Source organism: Pristis pectinata, chromosome 1 (assembly GCF_009764475.1).
Source record: "Pristis pectinata isolate sPriPec2 chromosome 1, sPriPec2.1.pri, whole genome shotgun sequence".
In the NCBI taxonomy this organism is placed as follows: Eukaryota; Metazoa; Chordata; class Chondrichthyes; order Rhinopristiformes; family Pristidae; genus Pristis; species Pristis pectinata.
The window spans coordinates 81040906-81063042 of record NC_067405.1 but is presented as its reverse complement, the minus strand read 5'-3'; the positions used below and the strand labels follow the sequence as shown (position 1 = coordinate 81063042).

The 22137-nt window shown below is 46.9% G+C and overlaps 1 protein-coding gene across 2 annotated transcripts in view; it reads right to left on the bottom strand.

Moving 5' to 3' along the window:
- The window catches only part of cps1 (carbamoyl-phosphate synthase 1, mitochondrial), a 188653-nt gene that overhangs the window by 9011 nt on the left and 157505 nt on the right, over positions 1-22137 (bottom strand). For both annotated transcript variants that reach the window (XM_052043652.1, XM_052043728.1), the window contains exons 31-34: positions 10004-10093; positions 7811-7981; positions 4957-5031; positions 3802-3900 (exon numbers count right to left, since the gene is read on the bottom strand). In XM_052043652.1, coding sequence (XP_051899612.1) covers positions 3802-3900; positions 4957-5031; positions 7811-7981; positions 10004-10093 — 435 coding nt within the window. The remainder of the gene's footprint in view (positions 1-3801; positions 3901-4956; positions 5032-7810; positions 7982-10003; positions 10094-22137) is intronic.

Genomic DNA, 22137 nt, shown 5'->3' with positions numbered 1-22137 from the left:
ATAAAGGGAAGGAGGTGGGGAACCAGAGGGAGGAAGATGGGGGTGATGGGCAGGGGAAAATGAAAGGATAAAGGGGCCAGAGGGATAACAGAAAAGGGGAAAACACGGGGAGAGGTTAGCAGAAGTTAAAGAAACCAATGTAGATGCTGTCAGGTTGGAAACTACCAAGACTGAATATGAGGTGTTGTTCCTCTAATCTGCATTTTCCTCCTCTCTTCAACGGGAGTTCTGCGAGGCCCTCTCTCACTGCTCCCCCTTCGATCTCTGCTGCTCTCCGACCACGTGCTCACCCAGACTCACTTCCGCAGCCGCGTGTCCTTCCTGGACATTTGTCTCCGCCACCATCTTGTGCCACATGGCTTCCAGCTCCTTTTCCAGGCCTCCCAGTTTGGCCCCAACAAGGATCCCAGGTACTCCTGACTGCTCCTCACCATACTCTATGCACTACCCTCACCTCTAGGCGCAGATACCTGCTGGCCCCGTCCCCTTCTCTCCCATGGTTCCAGGCCTCACTCTCCACGACCTGCCACAGACCTCTCCAACACTGTCCTCCACCAGATTCACACCTCCAACCACTGGTTCTTCTCCTCCCTCGCATCTAGGAAGGATCAGAAGCTCACCCGCCTCCAGGCCACGGCCCCCACCTGCTGCTGTTCCGGCCCCAGCCACCTCCAGACTGAAACCTCTCGTGCTGCCACTGGGTCCTTTTGCTCCTCTTCTTCCACCACCACTCCCCAGCCACCCCCAGTCTCTCATGCCTCTCCCTACCCCTCCACCTCTTCAATCCTCTGAGCCCCCTCTTCCTCCCACCCCACTTTCCCTGACCCCTCCAACCCTCCTGACCCCAGCTCCAACCACTGACATGTCTTCACTGTCCTCTCCGACCTTCCCCTCTCTGAGGCTGAATGTTCTGTCCTCAGCAGGGGCCTGACGCCTGCGCCCGCAGCTCAACGAGTTCCATGTCCATCATGACACCGAGCTCTTCTTCCATCGCCTCTGTCTCTGGGCCTGCTTCATGGTAGTGTAGTGTAGCGGTTAGTGGTTTAAAACAGAAATGAGGAGAAATTTCTTTAGGCAGAGGGTAGTGAAATTATGGAATTCTTTGCCACGTACAGCTGTGGAAGCCCAATCATTGGGGGTGTTTGAGGAGGAGATAGATAGGTATCTAATTAGTCAAGGTATCAAGGGATGTGGGGATAAAGCCGGAATTTGGGAATAGTTTTTAATTTAGCTCATGGAGCAGACTAGATGGGCCGAATGGCCTACTTTTGCTCCTTTGTCTTGTGATCTTGTGACATAATGAGGATAAGGGTTCCCCTTCTCCTCACCTACCACCCCACAAGCCTCTGCATCCAACATATCATTCTCCACAACTTCCGCCATCTCCAGTGGGATCCCACAACCAGGCACATCTTCCCCACCCTCCCCACTTTCCACATGGATCGCTCTCTTCGTGACTACTCTGTCCATTCATCCCTCCCCACCGATCCCCCTCCAGGTACTTATCCCTATAACTGTGCTAAGTGTCACATCTGCCCTTACAGCTCCTCCCTCACCACCATTCAGGGTCCTAAGCAGTCCTTCCAGGTGAGGCAGTCCTTTATATGTGAATCCATCGGTGTCATTTATTGCATCTGGTGTGGTTGCCTCTACATCGGTGAGACCCGACACAGTTTGGGGGATCACTTCGTCAAGCACCTTCGCTCCACCCACTGCAACAGCCAGGATCTCCCAGTGGCCAGCCATTTTAATTCTACTTCCCATTCCCACACTGACATGTCTGTCCACGGCCTCCTCTCCTGCCAAGTTGAGGCAAGACTCAGATTACAGGAACAATATGGGGCGGCATGGTAGTGTAGCAGTTAGCGTGACGCTGTTACAGCACCAGTGATCGGGGTTCAATTCCTGTCATCGTCTGTAAGGAGTTTGTACGTTCTCCCCGTGTCTGCATGGGTTTCCTCCGGACGCTCCAGTTACCTCCCACATTCTAAAAACATACGGGTAGGTTAACATATGTTTAAATGGGCGGTGCGGACTCGTTGGGCCGGAAGGGCCTGTGCTGTAAAAAGAACTTTATTTAAAGTTTTAACATCTCATTTTCTGTCTTGGTAGAATCCAACCTGACAGCATCGACATCAATTTCTCCAACTTCATGTACCTCTCCCCACTGTTTCCTGGCCCCCCCCCCCCCCCCAACTTTTGTTATCCCTCTGGCTCCTTTAACCTTTTCCTGTCTCCTCCTCTGCCCTCACCACCTGCCCATCACCCACACCTACCTCCTTCCAGTTCTTTTATTCCATGGTCCACTGTCCCCTCCTATTAGATTCCATCTTGTTTCGTTCTTTGCCTCTTGCACCTATCACGTCCCAGATTCTCACATCATTCTCCCCTCCCCCACCTACCTACCTTCCCCCTCTCACCTGGATTCACATATCACCCGCCACTCGTGCTCCTCCCCCTCCCCCCACCCTTTTATTCTGGCTTCTGCCCCCTTTCTTTCCAGTCCTGATGAAGGGTCTCGGCCCAAAACATCGACTGTCCATTTCCCTCCATAGATGCTGTCTGACCTGCTGATTTCCTCCAGCATTTTGTGTGTTGCTCCAGATTTCCAGCATCTGCAGTGTCTCGTGTCTACAAGATGATAGCTAATGTTGTTCCTTTATTTAAGAAGGGTAACAGGTATAAGCCAGGTAACTACAGGGCGGTGAGCCTTACATCAGTGGTGGGAAGTCATTGGAGAAAATAAGATTTATGTACATTTGGAAAGGCAAGGGCTGATCAGGGATAGTCAGCATGAATTTGTGTGATTGAGTTTTTTTAAGGAGGTAAAGCAGTAGCATTGTCAATATGGACTTTAGTAAGGCATTTGATGAGGTCCCAAATGGTAGGCTGGTCCAGAAGGTTTAGGCATGTGGGATCTGGGGCCAGCTGGCTAATTGGATCCAATATTTGCTTAGTGAAAGGAGAAGAGGGTAGTGATGGAAGGATGTTTCTCTGATTGCAAGTCCGTGACCAGCGGTGTTCCACAGGGATCGGTGCTGGGACCTTTGTTTGTGATATACGTTAATGACTTGGATGTGAATGTACATAAAACTCCGGTTAGGCTGCATCTGTGGTATTGCATTATAGGATGTAGAAGCTTTGGAGAGGGTGCAGAAGAGGTTCACAAGGGTGCTGCCTGGATTAGAGGGCATGTGCTACAAGGAGATGTTGGACACATTTAGAGCATCAAAGGCTGAGGGGCAACCTGATTGAAGTTTATAAAATTATGAGAGGCACAGATATGGTAGATAGTCAAAGACTTTTCCCTGGGATATAAAGGTCAAATACTAGAAGGCATAGGTTTAAGGTGAGATGGGAAAAGTTTAAAAGGATATCTGAGCCATGTTTTTTTTTTACACACAGAGTGGTAGGTGCCTGGAACGCGTTGCCGGGGAGTTGGTAAAGCAGATATGAATGGTGGTGCCGTGGATAGTGAGGAAGGTTGTCTAAGGCTACAACAGCATATAGATCAGATGCACAGTTGGACAGAGCATTGGCAGGTGGAATTTAATCGTGACAGTGCATGGTGATGTATTGCGGGAAGGCAAATAGTAGTTGGATACGTACAGTAAATGGTAGGGCACCATGATGAACAGAGGGTCTTTGAGGTTCAAGTCCAGAGGTTGGGACAATGGACACTGTAGAGGTTGGACAATGTAGAGGTTGGGACAATGGACACCATCCAAAAACCAAAGGCAAAATCAACCCTGATGCCACCGTACACAAATAACTCTGAGAGAGGCTGTATTTAAGGTGTACCTGAATTCCAATGAGGATTCCTTTCTGGGGCATCTTGAAGCCAGTGGACAATATTGCCTTCAGGAACGCAGAATAAATATTTGGCCCAAAACAGGCAACCTGTAAAAGAGAAGCAGACCAATCCCATTTGTTAAATAAAACATTAACTACCCGCTCGCCTGTGTGCAAGTAAAGTTGCCTTTGCTGTTCTATTCAGCTCCAGTGTAGAACACCTCAGAGTCTGTGTTCAGCCCATTCCAGAGACCCGAGCATAGATCCAGGCTGACACTCCAATGTAACACTGAGAAAGCCTTGCACTGTCGGAGTTGCTGTCCTTTCGAGAGACCTTGAAACAAAGACCATGCTTTTTCAGGCAGAATAGACTGCAAAAATATTTCACAAAACATAAGATTTTCCCCAACATCCCACCCAGTATCACTAAAGCCAATGATTTTTCTCAGAGGGAGCCAGCATGCCTCAAGGATGAAGTGTTCCCTATTTTTAAACCAGCAAATAAAAAAGCACTTCAAAAATACCACATCAGTTTTCATCACCTCAATTTCCAAAGCCAACATAGAAAAACAACTAACCCACACATTTTTTTTTCCATTCTGTCCTCTCTACCCACTTTCTTGTCCTTAGGGTAAACTTTTGGACATAATGTTTATTTTCAGGGATGAAAGTAATTTAAATTTCCTATCGGTATGTCATATCACAAGTATGGAGTCAGTCGCCTTCCCACCAGCACACCACAGCAGCCTGCCTCCATTTTCTTTCGCCTCTGCTTGTTTTTCTAATGAATTTTCAGATGAACAAGTAAAAGGAAGGTGGGGGGGGAATGTATGTGTTTGGAGGAAATTTGAATAAAACTAGAGGACATAGATTTAGGGTTAAGAGATTTAGAGGGGAATCTAATGGCGATCTTCTTCACCCAGAGAGTGGTGAGTACCTGGACCACACTGCGGAGAGAGTGGTGGAAGCAGAGTCACTCACAGCAATTAAGGAGTGTCGAGACAAGCACTTGAATTGCCCAGGCATAGAAGGCTATGGGCCAAGTGCTGGAAGATGGGATTGATACGGATGGGTGCCCACTGGCTGACGAGGACAGGTGGGACGAATGGCCTGTTTCCGTGCTGTATGACTGACTCTATTAAGGGCGTGCCTTGTTTTGGGTACCTCTCCAGTAGATGCCATCTCACAGCGCAGGACTGGGTCTGCATCTCTCAGCCGGGGCCAGGAGAACATGGGTGCCTGCAAATGCACAAAACAAAATCTCATTTTTCAGTACCGTTCACATCGATGCTTCCTAGATTATTCAACAAGAACAACCTGCTAGAATTCCATTGAGGTCATTTGCTGTAAGCAATATTACCTTAACTGCAGTGCAAGTATTTAACCTAAAGCAAACAACTCGTAGAAACGGAAGCAGACCAATCCCAAGGATTTGCTGCAAAGAGAAACATTACTTAACCAGATACATTTATATAAACATCATGGCTGATGTCATTCCATTTGTCTCAGTGACAGCCCAAGTCAGAACGTTGTCGCATCAAGTCCCATTGCGGAGAGCTAGATGTAATGTTGGGACTGACACTAACAGCACCAAGGGAGTACTGGAGACCCCTGGAGCCAAGGCCAGAGCTCATCACATTCAATTGCCCACAGCTGGTCCAAAACTTAGTTTGATCAAAACATAACTCATTTGATTTTGTTGGAACGCAAGTTTGGGCAAAATGCCTTAAATGTTAGCAGGTGATTCCTCTTCTTCCTCAGCACTCTGCCTCTCCAGTTCTCTCCCAACTTTGGATCATTTCCAACATCATGGCTCAATGTTCCCACCAACATTCCATTTGACTCTGTACAGCATTAGAGGAGACCCAAGTTAAAGGCATGGGTCCTCAGCAATGAATGTGGTGTTGGGAACAGAGAAACATATTAGAAGTTCAGTTAAAATAAGACAAAATCTCATTTATACTCACAAAATATCATCGTGCCAACATTCAGACAGTTGATCTATCTCTGTACCATGGATACCAGACCACTGAAACAATACCCCCGCCATCCAACTTTGCAGCCAAGACAATTGGGGTCAGAAACAAACCACTCACTTTTAGTGTGTATTTATATAACACGTTTATTGTAGGGAAACATCCAGAGCCCAGCACAACAGTCAGCAGGCAGGCATCACCTGGGCTGAGTGAGACCTTAGAAGGACCATTCAAATTCTAGACAAAGAGCAGAATCGTAAAGGAGGAGCAAGAGGGGAGAAAGCCTGAGGGGTTTAGGGAAGGGGCAAGTCCCAGTCTCACATGGTAGGCAGCATTACTGCTGGGAATTTGCAGGAGTAGTGACAACCAACTCAAGAAGCTGACACATTTAACATGGAAATTCCCACACTACTGTCAATTGGCTTTTAAAGAATCAGCGGTCTTGGAGTGCAGAGGCTTCAGTGAGGGAGAGAGGAGTCTCATTTTGTAGTCTTCACTGAGGGAGGGGAGTCTCATTGTGTAGTCTTCAGTGAGGGAGGGGACTTCAGGGAGTAGGTAATTGGTGAGCAGCAATCAGTGGGTATTTTTACCTTTATTGGTATTGGTTTATTATTGTCACTTGTACCAAGGTACAGTGAAAAAATTGTCTTGCATACTGTTTGTAGAGATCAATTCATTACACAGTTCATTGAGGTAGTACAGGATAAAAGCAATAACAGAATACAGAGTAAAGTGTCACAGCTACAGAGGAAGTGCAGTGCAGGTAGACAATAAGGTGCAAGGTCAATACAAGGTAGATTGTGCTTTAGTTCTCTGAGTAAGATATAGATAGGGAACAGATTGCAGTAAGTTGTGCTTACAATGGAATAAAACCCCAAGCATAATTAATTAGAGTACTAAAGTAATTCACAGCTGAGGAGCTTGGCCCTGGGGCATTCCTGCAACTTGTGGGAAATCTGAGGGACCTCCAGTGCCTCTGGTGACTGTGTGTGTGCAGGAAGTATGTCCAGCTACAGCTGGAGTTGCAGATGGATTTGCTATGGACCATCCATGATATCGCATTTAGTGAGCTGGTCTCCCCACAATTATTGGCTGCACAGGCAGACAAGCAATGGGTGACCACCAGGTAAAACAGTAGGTGCAGGCAGGTGGTGCAGGAACTCCCTGTGACCGTTCCCCACTCACGCAGATGTACCGTGTCGAATACAGTTTGGGGGTTGGCCTCCCAGAGCAAAGCAGCAACAGCCAGGTTTGAAGTATCGCAGGGCAGGGGGAAGACTGGGAAAACTATAGCAGTCGGGGATTGGAGAGGAGGAGACAGGTGTTTCTGTAGCCGCAAACACTATTCTTGAATGGTTACGCTGCATCCTGGTGCCAGGGTCAGGGATGTCTCAGAGCAGCTACAGGACATTCTGAAAGGGGAGGGTGAGCACCAGTGGCTGACAATGGAACTAACGACACTGGTAAAAAGCAGGATAAGGTCCTGCAATGAGAAACTAAGAGAACTGAATCACAGTTTAGAACAGGATCTTTAAGACTTCTTGATTACTTCTGACGACACTTCTGAGTTTAGGAATGGGAGGATAAGTCGGACAAATGTATGTCTAAAGGGGTGTTACAGAGTCATAGAGTTGTACAGCACAGAAACAGGCCCTTCAGCCCACCACATCCAGGCCGACCTTTTTGCCCATCTACACTAATCCCATTTGCCCGCATTTAGACAGTATCCTTCTGTCCTAATCTCTCTTCCAGCAATACTCGTCTACCGATTACCCAGCTGCATGCATGGGAATTGCACCATTCCCATAGGAATCAGAAGCTGTCTGACCATCAACCTGATGAACAAAATGGCAGAACCTTGCACTGGACATTCTGTCAGAAGCCACAGAGTACACTCCAGGGATGGTAACTGGTACCTTAATGCCCACACAGTGCACTCCAGGGACGGTAATTGCTACCTTGATGCCCACACCGTACACTCCAGGGATGATAATATGTACATTAATCCCAACACAGAACACTCCAGGGACTGTAACTTGTACCTTAATGCCCACATATTCAGTCGGTATGATGGGGTTCTCCAGCGATGGCAAACCCGTCTCATCCAAGCTCTCTCCAATCATCACTCGTGTAGCCACATTGATAAGATCGACTCCAATGGTCTTTGATACGAAGGGACAGGATCTGGATGCCCTGAGGTTGCATTCAATCACCTGATGACAAGTAGGGAACAAGAGTTAGAGGCTGCTCTTGGCAGATTTATTCAACAGCATAGTTATCAGCTGGGTGGAGATCCTGCAGGGACTCACGCACAGCACAACGTTCCTGACGGGCGTCCAGGTGGAGGTGGTAGAGATAGGCTGACTGCTGCGTGTTCTCCTCACTTAACTACAAACTGGTGTGATTTCTCTTCTCATCCAAGTTTACCCTCTGCCCGATGATTCGGGGCATATGGAGATCTATGCTAGTATTATATTAACTTTTGTATTAATTAGCGAACCTTAGAGTATCCCTCATGGACAAGGCACCAAACTAACTTCCAGCTTCGCTGAAGGCTCTGGAAAAACAAAATCCATTTGGCAGAATTTCCTGCTCCAAATCTGGGAGGTTGGGCCAAAAGTCTGCTTGTTTCATGTCAAGGTCATAAACTCATCTCTGGAGAGACATGTTCTTAGTCTAATCTCCACCTTCCTTAAACCCAGACTGATTCAAATCTCTGCCATACCACCTCACTCAAGTCCTCCTCAGGTGGCAGACCAGTGCTTGCTGGCCTCTGCTGGCGTCAAGTACAACAGGACTATCACATTTAAATCCAAAGCCTTCTGTAAAATGCACGGTCTTACCCCTGCCGACCTCTGCTGCCTTCTCCAGCTTGACAACTCAGATCTTCATACTCCATCTCTACCTTGTTGCTCAACCCGGGTTTTAATCTGTTCCCAGCCATTGGCTCCAGCAGCCAAACAACAAGCTTTGGGATTTGCTCCCGAAGTCTCAGTGTCTCTCTGCCATTCTTTATAGAAGTCAGCTCCCCTCAGCAGGCTCAGTGCCACATGTTGTTTGGTAACACTTCTCTGAAGGTTTTGGGCTATTTCACCAAATCTGGAGCCAGATTAACAACTAACATGGAGCATTTTATTTTCACCACAGGCCCTGATCAAAACATTGCTGGGACTAATCCATTCCACTTCCCTAACATAGCTCAGAACATGACAATTTTCATGCCCCTTTTCAAACTCCGGTGCACAACCCAGGGTCAGGAAACCAGGTCTTTTATCTGTAAAAAGCAGAGGCCAGGGAGTACTAATTGATTACATTTTGCTTGTTCATGCACAGGATGTGGGCAGCGCTGACGAGACCATTATATAATTCACATGTTGAGCTGCCCTCAAGACAGTGGTGACGAGCTGCCTTCTTGAACTGCTGCATTCCTTCTGGTGAACATCTGCCACAGTGCTCTCCAGAAAGGAGTCCCAGGATTTCATCCCGGTCATGCTATATTTGCTAGTCCTGACAACGTATGATCTGGAGGGGAACAAACAGGTGGCGGTGCTCCCATACTGCCCTTGTCCATTTTAGTGGTAGAGATTGTGGGTTTGGGAGGTGCTGTCGGAGTAGCCTGGGCAGGTAACTGCAGTGCATTTTGTAGATGGCTGTGCACAGGTGCAGTCACTGTGTACCAGTGGAGGGAACAGTGTGCCCAGCAAGTGGGCTACTGCATGCAGATATGGGCTACTTCACCTGCCCAGGAGTTGTGAATTCAATTAAGCATCGTACAATCATCAGTGAACATCCCCACTTCTGGCCTTCTGATGAAAGGAAGATCATTGATGAAGCAGTAGGTTCCCGTGGAACTCCTGCAGTGGTATCCTGGGGCTGGGATGATTGACGTCCAACAAACAATGATTTAAAATGCTGGAATTTTTGCATGTGACCAAATTATCGAAAGGAGGCAAGAGAGGAACACAGAATTCGAATGGAGATCGAACACAAGATCACTGATCTGTAGTTGGCGTGGTGAACCAGATTCACTGTACACATTCTAAAAGGTTCGGTAGATGAGGCTTAGTGCTCACTGTGTGGTAATGAATATTCAGATCAGAACCAGTCATTCAGCACAATCAGCCATCCTGCTCCACTCAAGCTCCTTCCAGCCTTCCCCATCTATCAGTACAGCCCTCTCCTCCTTTCCCCATGTGTTTTGCCGCCCACTTTAAGAAGGACACCAGCTAACTCACCATCACATCATTTCCTTTCACAAGAAACTGTACGTTGAATGGACCAGAGATCTCAAATGCTTGGGATATCTTCCGGGTTGCCATCTTCACCTGAAGAAAAAAAGAACACAATCGGGTAATTCATAATCACTTGAAAATTCCCAGGAGTTGAATGATTAGGATCCCCCACTGAAAGCACATTGGGTGTGCTGTGTCGGAGAGAGCACTGTGTTGCTTGGGAAGGTGCATCACGATGGGGCCTGGCCACACTCAGCAGCCAACCTCAGCCTTCCAACCTTCCCTTTGTGCCACTTCTCTCCTGACTATCCTCCAGCTGCTTGATCGTGCTTAAGACTCTTACAAAATTCTATAGATGTACTGTGGAGAGCACTCTGACTGGTTGCATCACAGCCTGGTACGAAGGCTCCAATGCACAGGATCGCAAAAGGCTCCAGAGGGCTGTAGACTCAGCCAGCTCCAACACAGGCACAACTCTCCATAGAACCATACAGTACAAAACAGGCCCTTCGGCCCACCATGTTGTGCCGTCCATCAAACCACCCTCAAACTATCTAACCCTTTCCTCCCGCATATCCCTCTATCTCACATTCCTCCATATGCCTATCCAACAAACTCTTGAACCTGTCCAATGTATCTGCCTCCACCACCACCCCAGGCAGTGCATTCCATGCACCGACCACTCTCTGGGTGAAAAACCTCCCTCTGACATCTCCCCTGAACCTCCCACCCATAACCTTACAGCCATGCCCTCTTGTCTTGAGCATTGGTGCCCTGGGAAGGAGGCGCTGACTGTCTACTCTATCTATTCCTCTCAATATTTTATATACCTCTATCATGTCTCCTCTGATCCTCCTCCTTTCCACTGAATAAAGCCCTAGCACCTTAAGCCTCTCCTCATATTCCATACGCTCTAATCCAGGCAGCATCCTGGTAAATCTCCTCTGCACTCTCTCCAACGCCTCCACATCCTTCCCGTAATGCGGCGACCAAAACTGAACACAGTACTCTAAGTGTGGTCTAACTAGTTTTGTAAAGCTGCATCATCACTTCGCGGCTCTTAAACTCAATTCCACGACTTATGAAAGCTAACATCCCATAGGCCTTCTTAACTGCTCTATCCACCTGTGAGGCAACTTTCAGTGAACTGTGAATATGAACCCCCAGATCCCTCTGCTCCCCTACACTGCCAAGTACCTTGCCATTTACCCTGTACTCTGCCCTGGAGTTTGTCCTTCCAAAGTGTACCACCTCACACTTCTCCGGATTGAACTCCATCTGCCACTTGTCAGCCCAGCTCTGCATCCTATCAATATCCCTCTGTAAGCTCCGACAGCCCTCCACACTATCCACAACACCACCGATCTTAGTGTCATCCGCAAACTTACTAACCCAGCCTTCCACCCCCTCATCTAAGTCATCTATAAATATCACAAAAAGTAGAGGTCCCAGAACCGATCCCTGCGGGACACCACTAGTCACTGCCCTCCAATCCGAGGGTACTCCCTCCACCACAACCCTCTGCTTTCTACAGGCAAGCCAATTCCTAATCCACACAGCCAAGCTTCCCTGGATCCCTTGGCCTCTGACCTTCTGAGGAAGCCTACCATGAGGAACCTTATCAAATGCCTTACTAAAATCCATATAGACCACATCCACCGCACTACCCTCATCAATCTTCCTCGTCACCTCCTCAAAGAACTCTATCAGGCTTGTGAGGCAAGATCTTCCCTTCACAAAGCCATGCTGGCTGTCCCTAATCAGTCCATGATTCTCTAGGTGTTCACAGATCCTATCCCTTAGAATCCTTTCTAACAGCTTACCCATCACAGACGTGAGACTCACCGATCTGTAATTCCCTGGACTACCCCTACTACCTTTTTTGAACAAGGGGACAACATTCGCAACCCTCCAATCCTCCGGCACCATCCCCGTGGACAACGAGGACTCAAAGATCCTCACCAGAGGTTCAACAATCTCCTCCCTCGCCTCTCGAAGCAGCCTGGGGAAAATCCCATCAGGCCCCGGAGATTTATCTGTCTTAATATTATTTAACAACTTCAACACATCCTCTCTCTTGATATCAACAACCTCGAGAACATTACCCTCACCAGCACTCCCTTCCGCGTCATCAAGACCCCTCTCCTTGGTGAATACCAAAGAGAAGTATTCATTGAGAACTTCTCCCATTTCCGCCGCCTCTCCCACCTTTGTCTTTAATCGGACCTACCTTTACCCTAGCCATCCTCCTACCCTTCACATACGTGAAAAAGGCCTTGGGGTTTTCCTTAACCCTACTAGCCAACGCCTTTTCATGTCCCCTTCTAGCTCTCCTCAGCCCTTTCTTAAGTTCCTTCCTCGCTACTCTATATTCCTCACGGGCCCTGTCTGAACCTTGCTGCTTATACCTTATGTATGCTACCGTCTTCTCCCTAACTAGTCGTTCCACCTCTCTCGTCACCCATGGTCCCTTCACCCTGCCATTCCTTCTCTGCCTCACCGGGACATATTTATCCCTAACATCCTGCATAAGATCCCTGAACATCGACCACATCTCCATGGTACATTTCCCTTCAAAAAGGACATCCCAATTTACACTCCCAAGTTCTCTCCTTATAGCCTCATAGTTCGCCCTTCCCCGATTAAATATCCTCTTGTCCTCTCTGCACTTGTCCCTGTCCATGACAATTTTAAAGGTTATGGAGCAATGGTCACTGTCCCCCAAATGCTCACCCACCAATAGATCCTTCACCTGTCCCGGTTCATTTCCTAAAACTAGATCTAAGCATGGCATTCCCTCTAGTCGGCCTGTCGACATACTGCGTCAGGAATCCCTCCTGGACACATTTAACAAATTCCGTCCCATCTAAACCTTTGGCACTAAGCAGGTTCCAGTCTATATTTGGGAAGTTGAAGTCTCCCATTATAACAACCCTGTTATTTTTGCTTCTCTCCAAACACTGCCTGCCAATCTGCTCCTCTATATCTCTACTGCTACCGGGGGGGCCTATAGAATACTCCTAGCAGAGTAACTGCTCCTTTCTTGTTCCTCACTTCCACCCATACGGACTCTAGAGATGATCCTTCTACAACATCCATCTTTTCTGCAGCCGTAACAGTGTCCCTGACCAGTATCGCCACCCCTCCTCCTCTTCTCCTCCCTTCCCTATCTCTCTTAAAACACCGAAAACCAGGAATATTCAATATCCACTCCTGCCCTGACGTCAGCCACGTCTCAGTAATAGCCACAATATCATAGTCCCCCATACTTATCCAAGCCCTCAGTTCATCTCCCTTATTCCTGACGCTTCTTGCATTTAAGTAAACACACTTCAGTCTATCTACCTTACTACTTTTATAGCCTGTATTCTGCTTCTCCTTCCCCAAAGCCTCTCTACCTGTTTGATCTAACTTTTCCCCATCCCCTTCTTCCTCTGACCTACTCTTCTGGTTCCCTTCCCCCTCACAAACTAGTTTAAACCCTCCCGACCATCCCCACCATCGAGGGCATCTTCAAGAGGTGGTGCCTCAAGAAGGCGGCATCCATCACTAAGGACCCTCACCATCTCGCCCTCTTCTCGTTACTACCATTGGGGAGGAGGTACAAGAGCCTGAAGACCCACACTCAGTGATTCAGGAACAGCTTCTTCCTCTCTGTCATCAGATTTCTGAATGGTTATTCCTTTTTATTTGCACCATTTATTTGGTTTTGTAATTTATAGTAATTTTATGTCTTTGCACTGTACTGCTGCCGCAAAACAACAAATTTAAGTCAGTGATAATAAATCTGATTTTGATTACCCATGAGGGCAGGTGCTGAACCCACAAGAGTTACAGGGTGGGACCTGGGGATAGTTTAACCTTTTCGTGGGTTGGATGGAACAGGTGGAGACACCAGTGGCACAAGACAGAACCAAATTTTTTTTGCAACTTTTTTTAGCCCTGGTCCAGCACTGATTAATATCCAGGCTTCAGACCAATCCAGCTGAGAGGGGGTAAGTGAAAATCAAAACACTCAGTGGGTCAGGCAGCATCCGTGGAGAGGGAACCAGGATAACGTTGCTGGTTGGAATCTTTCATCGTGATTTCCTCATGGTTCCTGAACCAACATGAGGATGTGTACTCAGTTCTGCTTCAGCACGTTGTGGGGAGGGCAGGATGTTTGCCAGACATGACCAGCTCATCGCTGGGGCTTTGTGGGCAGATGGGAATCGACACCACTTGGTGATGGGGTGAAACCACCCATCAACTGAGACCGAGACTAGGTTGGTGGCAGTGACTCAAATGAGACACATTGCAAGCAATCCACAAATCAGCAGAGTCAACTACTCATGGCACAGTCACCTACATCCCGGTACAGGCATCTCTCATTTACAGCCCATTCACAAATCCGTGCAATAATCCATTGACTCTTTGGGGTCCAACACCCTTGGTTCACGAGTAGCATGCCGGACATCCCACCACCCCATTTTGTGCCGGACATCCCACCACCCCATTTTGACTTTGTTGACAGTACAGTGATTTACTTGATATCAAGATTCATTAGCATTTATTCCGTGCATCCTCCAAGATAGCTCAGCCTGGTACATCACAAGCACATCCCTCCCCCCACCATCAGTAGCATCTACAGGAGGTGCTACCTCAAGAAGGCAACATCTATCATCAAAGATACCCACCATCCAGGCCATGCCACCTTCTCACAGCTACCATCGGGTAGGAGGTACAGAAGCCTGAAGTCCCACACCACCAGATTTGAGAACGCTACTTCCTTTCAACCATTCAGTTCTTGAACCAACCTTAATCACTACAGTTTAGCAACACTATGACTACCTTGCATTAAAATGGATTTTTTGATTTGTTCTAATTATGTTCTTTCTTGTAAAAATTATGTATAATTTATGTTTAATTTATGCTTTTCTCGTGAATGCTGCTTATATGATGTTATGTGCCTGTGATGCTGCTGCAAGTAAGTTTTTCATTGCACCTGTGCATATGACAATAAACTCGACTTTGACTTATTATTTTGACTTTTAAATGCCTCAGCACCTCTGAGGATGGTACCTCTTAGAAATCACTGCCAGCTTGAAGTATTAATACTAAGATGGGGTAATTAACAGAAGTGGAAGTAAAAATGAGCTCAGCTTTTGGTTACAGCTTCCAGTCTCACCAAGCAAACAATCCTCAGGTGCTGTCGGAGTGGAGTCTGCACATTCTCCGTGAGTACATGGGTTTCCCTTGAAGTTTCAGTTTCCTCCCACATCCCAAAGACATAACAGTTGGTGTTAATTGCCCCTAGTGTGCAGACAAGTGGTAGAATTTGGGGGAAATTGATGAGAATTGATGGGATTAATGTAGGATTAGTGTAAATGGGTTGGTGTGGACTCTGTGGGCTGAAGGGCCTGTTTCTGTGCTGTATCTCTCCATAAACTCTCTAACTCAGGAAAAATGAAAGTTAGTGTCCAGAGTGTTACCCAGGAAATGCACCGTAAATTATGACAGGCAGAACTTTTATAATGGAAGGAATGGAGGAAGGGCTCCATATTGTTCCATGTGGGGTTAGGCCAAGTAAGCCTGATGGGAAGGACAGGCAGGGCCTGGTAAATGAACATAGTGGAACTCATAGGCTGAATTGTGTTTACTTCAATGCAATGAGTATTACGGGCAAGGTGGATGAACTTAGAGCCTGGATCAGTGCATAGAACTATGAGGTTATGGCCATTGGAGTGACTAAGTTGCAAGAGGGACAGGACTGGCAGCTCAATGTTCCTGGTTTCCATGTTTCAGACAAGGTACAGAAGGAGGTAAAAGGGATGGTGGGGTTGCATTACTATTCTGGGAGGATGTCACAGCTGCACTCAGAGAGGACATACTGGAGGGATCATGAAGTGAGGCAGTATAGGTAGAGTTCAAAAATAGGACAGGTACAATCACTCTGATGGGATTATACTAGAGGCCTCCCAATAGCCAGTGGGGGATAAAGGAACAGATATGCAGGCAGAATATGGAAAGATGTTAAAGTAAAATTATTGTTGAAGTGGGTAACTTCAACTTCCCCAATATAGACTGGGACATCCTTAGTGCAAGAGGATTAAACAGGGCAGAATTTGTTAGGTGCATCCAAAAGGGTTTCTTGAAACAGTATGTAGATGGTTCAACGAGAGGAGGGGCCGTACTGGACCCGGTGCTGGGAAATGAACCCGGCCAGGTGACTGAACTTTCAGTGGGAGAGCATTTTGGGAACAGTGATCACAACTCCTTAAGTTTTAAGATGGTTATGAAAAAGGATAATTCTGTACCTTGTGGGAAAGTACTAAATTAGGGCAGAGCAAATTACGACATTATTAGACAGGAGCTGGGGGGAGTTAATTGGGAGCAGCTGTTATTGGGCAATTTCACATCTGACGTGGAGGGTGTTTAAAGACCCACTGATCAGCATTCTGAACTGGCCTGTTCCAGCAAAAAGGACAAGGATGGCAAGGTTCAGGAACGTTGGATGACCAGAGAGATTGTGAATGTAGTCAAGAAGGAAAAGGAAGCATACATAAGGTTTCAGAAGGTAAAATCAGACTGGGCCCTTGAGGAATGTAAAGAAAGCAGAAAAAATTCAAGTAGGGAATTAGGAGGGTCAAAAAGGGCCATGAAATGTCCTTGGTGAGCAGGATTATGGAAAATCCCAAGGCATTTTATACATACATTCAAAACAAGAGGTAAACTTGGGAGAGGCTAGGACCACTCAAGGAAGGAATTTATGCTTGGAGTCAAAGGATGTGGGCGAGGTACTAAATGAGTACTTTGCGTCGGTATTCACCAGTGAGAAGGACATGGAGGATAGCGAGAGCAGTGTTGTGTATACTTACATGGTAGGACATTTTGAGATCAAGAAGAAGGTGGTGTTGGGTCTATTGAAGAACATTATATTGGATGTATCCCCAGGGCCTGATGGGATATACACCGGGTTATTGAGAAAGGCAAGATATGAGTTTTCTGGGCCTTGACCAAGATCTTTGTGTCCTGTCTAGCCACAGGCAAGGTCCCAGAGGACTGGAGAGTAGCTAATGTTGTTGCGTTGTTTAAAAAGGGAAATAGGGATAATCCTGGTAACTATAGACTTATGAGTCTCATGTCAGTTGTAGGGAAGCTATTGGAGAGGATTCTTTGGGATAGGATTTACTTACATTTAGAATAGCATGGGTTTATTAGGGACAGTCAGTGTGGCTTTGTGCAGGGCAGGTCATGTCTTACAAACTTTATTGAGTTTATTAAAGAGGTGACAAAGATTGGGTAGGGCAGTGGATATTGCCTACATGAATTTTAGTAAGGCGTTTGACAAGGTCTCTGGTGAAAGGCTGATCCAGAAGATTAAGATGCACAAGATCCACAGTGACTTCATAGACTGGATTCAAAACTGGCTTGCCCATAGAAGACAGGGTGGAAGGGTCTTATTCTGACCCAAGGTCTGTGACCAGTGGTGTTCCACTGGAATCAGTGCCAATACCTCTGTTGTTTGTGATACATATCAATGACTTCAATGAAAACGTAGATGCATGAAAATGTAGATGCATGGGATAGTAAGTTTGCAGATGACACAAAGATTGGCAAAGTTGTGGATAGTGTAGAGAGCTAAAGGATGCAGCAGGATATAGTTCCGTTACAGATATGGGCAGAGAAATGGTGATGATGGCTAACATGAGGGGTCATAATTTTAAGGTGATTGGAAGAAGATATAAGGGGGATGTCAGGCGTAAGTCTTTTTTACACAGAAAGTGGTGGGTGCATGGAACGCACTGCCAGCAGAGGCTGTGGGGGCAGATACATTAGGGACATTTAAGAGACTCTTAGATAGACACATGAATGAGAGAAAAATGGGGGGCTATGTGGTAGGGAAGGGTTAGATAGATCTTAGAGCAGGATAAAATGTTGGCACAACATTGTGGGCCGAAGGGCCTGTACTGTACTGTAATATTCTATGTTCTAGATGGAGTTTAATCTGGACAAATGTGAGGTGTTTCATTTTGGGAGGTCAAATATAAGAGGAAAGTATTATACAGTTAATAGCAGGACCCTTAGGAGAATTGATGTACAGAAGGATTGTGGGATCCCTGAATCCATAGCTCCCTGAAAGTGGCAACACATGGTGGTAAAGAAGGCATATTGCATGCTTAGAAACATACAAACATAGAAGACAGCACAATTCAGACCCTTCGGCCCACAAAGTTGTGCCTAACATGTCCCTACCTTAGAAATTACTAGGCTTACCCATAGCCCTTTATTTTTCTAAGCTCCATGTACCTATCCAAAAGTCTCTTAAAAGACCCTATCATATCCGCCTCCACCACCATTGCTGGCAGCCCATTCCACACACTCACCACTCTGAGTAAAAAATTACCCCTGACTTCTCCTCTATACCTACTCCCCTATACCTACTCCCCAGCAACTTAAACCTGTGTCCTCTTGTGGCAACCATTTCAGCCCTGGGAAAAAGCCTCTGACTATCTACCTGATCAATGCCTCTCATCATCTTATACACCTCTGTCAGGTCCCCCCTCATCCTCCGTCGCTCCAAGGAGAAAAGGCCAAGTTCCCTCAACCTGTTTTCATAAGGCATGCTCCCTAATCCAGACAGCATCCTTGTAAATCTCCTCTGCACCCTTTCTATGACTTCCACATCCTTCCTGTAGTGAGGTGACCAGAACTGACCACAGTACGCCAAGTGGGGTCTGATCAGGGTCCTATATAGGTGCAACATTATCTCTCAGCTCCTAAATTCAATTCCACAATTGATGAAGGACAATACACCATATGCCTTCTTAACCACAGAGTCAACCTGTGCAGCTGCTTCGAGCGTCCTATGGACTCAGACCCCAAGATCCCTCTGATCCTCCACACTGCCAAGAGTCTTACCATTAATACTATATTCTGCCATCATATTTGACCTACCAAAATAAACCACTTCACACTTATCTGGGTTGGACTCCATCTACCACTTCTCAGCCCAGCTTTGCATCCTATCTATGTCCCGCTGTAACCTCTGACAGCCCTCCACACTATCCACAACACATCCAACCTTTGTGTCATCAACAAACTTACTAAACCATCCCTCCACTTCCTCATCCAGGTTGTTTATAAAAATCACAAAGAGTAAGGGTCCTAGAACAGATCCCTGAGGTACATCACTGGTCACCAACCTCCATGCAGAATATGACCTGTCAACAACCACTCTTTGCCTTCTGTGGGCCAGCCAGTTCTGGATCCACAAAGCAATGTCCCCTTGGATACCATGCCTTCCTACTTTCTCAATAAGCCTTGCATGGGGTACCTTATCAAATGCCTTGCTGAAATCCATATACATTACATCTACTGCTCGTCCTTCATCAATGTATTTAGTCACCTCCTCAAAAAATTAAATCAGGCTCGTAAGGCAGGACCTGCCCTTGACAAAGCCATGCTGACTATTCCTAATCATATTATACCTCTCCAAATGTTCATAGATCCTGCCTCTCAGGATCTTCTCCATCAACTTACCAACCACTGAAGTAAGACTCACTGGTCTATAATTTCCTGGGCTATCTCTACTCCCTTTCTTGAATAAGGGAACAACATCCGCAACCCTCCAATCCTCCAGAACCTCTCCCGTCTCCATTGATGATGCAAAGATCATCGGCAGAGGCTCCACCTCCCACAGTAGCCTGGGGTACATCTCATCCGGTCCCGGCGACTTATCCAACTTGATGCTTTCCAAAAGCTCCAGCACCTCGTCTTTCTTAATATCTACATGCTCAAGCTTTTCAGCCTGCTGCAAGTCATCAGTACAAGATCTTTTTCCGTAGGGAATACCTTCATAAGTACCTCTGCTATTTCTTCTGGATCCATACACACTTTCCCACTGATGCACTTGATAGGTCCTATTCTTTCATGTCTTATCTTCTTGCTCTTCACATAATTGTAGAATGCTTTGGGGTTTTCCTTAATCCTGCCCGCAAAGGCCTTCTCATGCCCCCTTCTGGCTCTCCTAATTTCCTTCTTAAGCTCCTTCCTGTTAGCCTTATACTCTTCCAGATCCCTAACATTACCTAGCTCTCTGAACCTTTTGTAAGCTTTTCTTTTCCTTTTGACTAGGTTTATTATAGCCTCTGTACATCACGGTTCCTGTATCCTATCCTTCCTGTCTCATTGTAACTTCCCTATCTCATTGGAACGTACCTACGCAGAACTCCACACAAAGATCCCCTGAATATTTGCCACATTTCTTCTGTATTTTTCCCTGAGAACATATGCTTCCAATTTAAGCTTCCAATTTCCTGCCTGAGAGCCTCATACTTCCCTTTACTCCAATTAAACACCTTTCTAATCTGTCTGTTCCTATCTCTCTCCAATGCTATTGAAAAGGAAATAGAATTATGATCACTATCTCCAAAATGCTCTCCCACTGAGAGGTATGATACCTGACCAGGTTCATTTCCCAATACCAGATCAAGTACAGTCTCTCCCCTTGTAGGCTTATCCACATTGTGTCAAGAAACCTTCCTGAATACACTTGACAAACTCCACCCCATCTAAACCCCTTGCTGTATGGAGATGCCAATCGATATTTGGGAAATTAAAATCTCCCATCACAACAACTCTGTTATTGTCACACCTTTCTAGGATCTGCTTCCCTATCTGCTCCTCGATATCCTTGTTACTATTGGGCAGCCTATAAAAAAAACACCCAGTAAAGTTATTGACCCCTTCCTGTTCCTAACCTCCACCCACAAAGACTCCGTAGACAGTCCCTCCATGACATCCACCATTTCTGCAGCCATGACACTATCTCTGATCAACAGTGCCACTCCCCCACCTCTTTTGCCTCCCTCCGTCCAGCACTTGAAGTAACCATTCCTGTCCCTGAATCATCCAAGTCTCTGTAATGGCCACCACATCGTAGCTCCAAGTATTGATCCAAGCTCTAAGCTCATCCACCTTGTTCACAATACTCCTTGCGTTAAAATAGACACATCTCAAACCATCGGTCTGAGCATGTCCCTTCTCTATCACCTGCCTATCCTCTCTCTCGTACCGACTACAAGCTTTCTCTATTTGAAAGCCAAACACCTCTTCCCCAGTCTCTCCAGTTCAGATCCCACCCCTCCCCCCCAATAATTGTAGTTTAAACTCTCTCCAGTAGCCTTAGCAAACCTCCCCACCAGGATATTGGTCCTCCTGGGATTCAAGTGCAACCGTCCTTTTTGTACAGGTCATACCTACCCAAAAAGAGGCTCCAGTGATCCAGAAATCTGTATCCCTGCCCCTTACTCCAATCCCTCAGCCACGCATTTAACCTCCACCTCATTCTATTCCTATACTCACTGTTGCGTGGCACCGGCAGTAATCCTGAAATTACTACCTTTGCGGTCCTGCTTCTCAACTTCCTTCCTAACTCCCTATAGTCTTTTTTCAGGACCTCATCCCTTTTCCTACCTATGTTGTTGGTACCAATATGTACCACGACCTCTGGATGTTCTCCCTCCCTCTGCAGGATATCTTGGACGCGACCTGAAACATCCCGGACCCTGGCACCTGGGAGGCAAACTACCATCTGAGTTTCCTCCTGCATCCACAGAATCGCCTGTCTGAACCCCTAACTATAGAGTCCCCCATCACTACTGTCCTCCTCTCTCTTTCCCTACCCTTCTGAGCCACAGGGCCAGACTGTGTGCCAGCGGCACCGCCACTGTTGCTTCCCCCAGGTAGGCTGTCTCCCCCAACAGTACTCAAGCAGGAGAACTTATTGTCAAGGGGTACAGCCACAGGGGTACTCTCTGGTACCTGACTCTTCCCCTTCCCCCTCCTGACTGTGACCCACTTGGCTGACTCCTGTGGCCCCGGTGTGACCACCTGCCTATAACTCCTTTCTATCACCTCCTCACTCTCTCTGACCATAACAAGGTCATCGAGCACCATCTCCAGTTCCCTAACACGGTCCCTTAGGAGCTGCAGCTCGACACACCAGGTGCAGATGTGGCCGTCTGAAGGCTGGAAGACTCCAGGACCTCCCACATCTGACACCGAGCACAGAAAACCACACTCATACTTTCCTCAATTAGCACCTACCTCGCTTCGCCCCATTACCGCCTAAGCCCATTAAGCCAAAGCCCAAT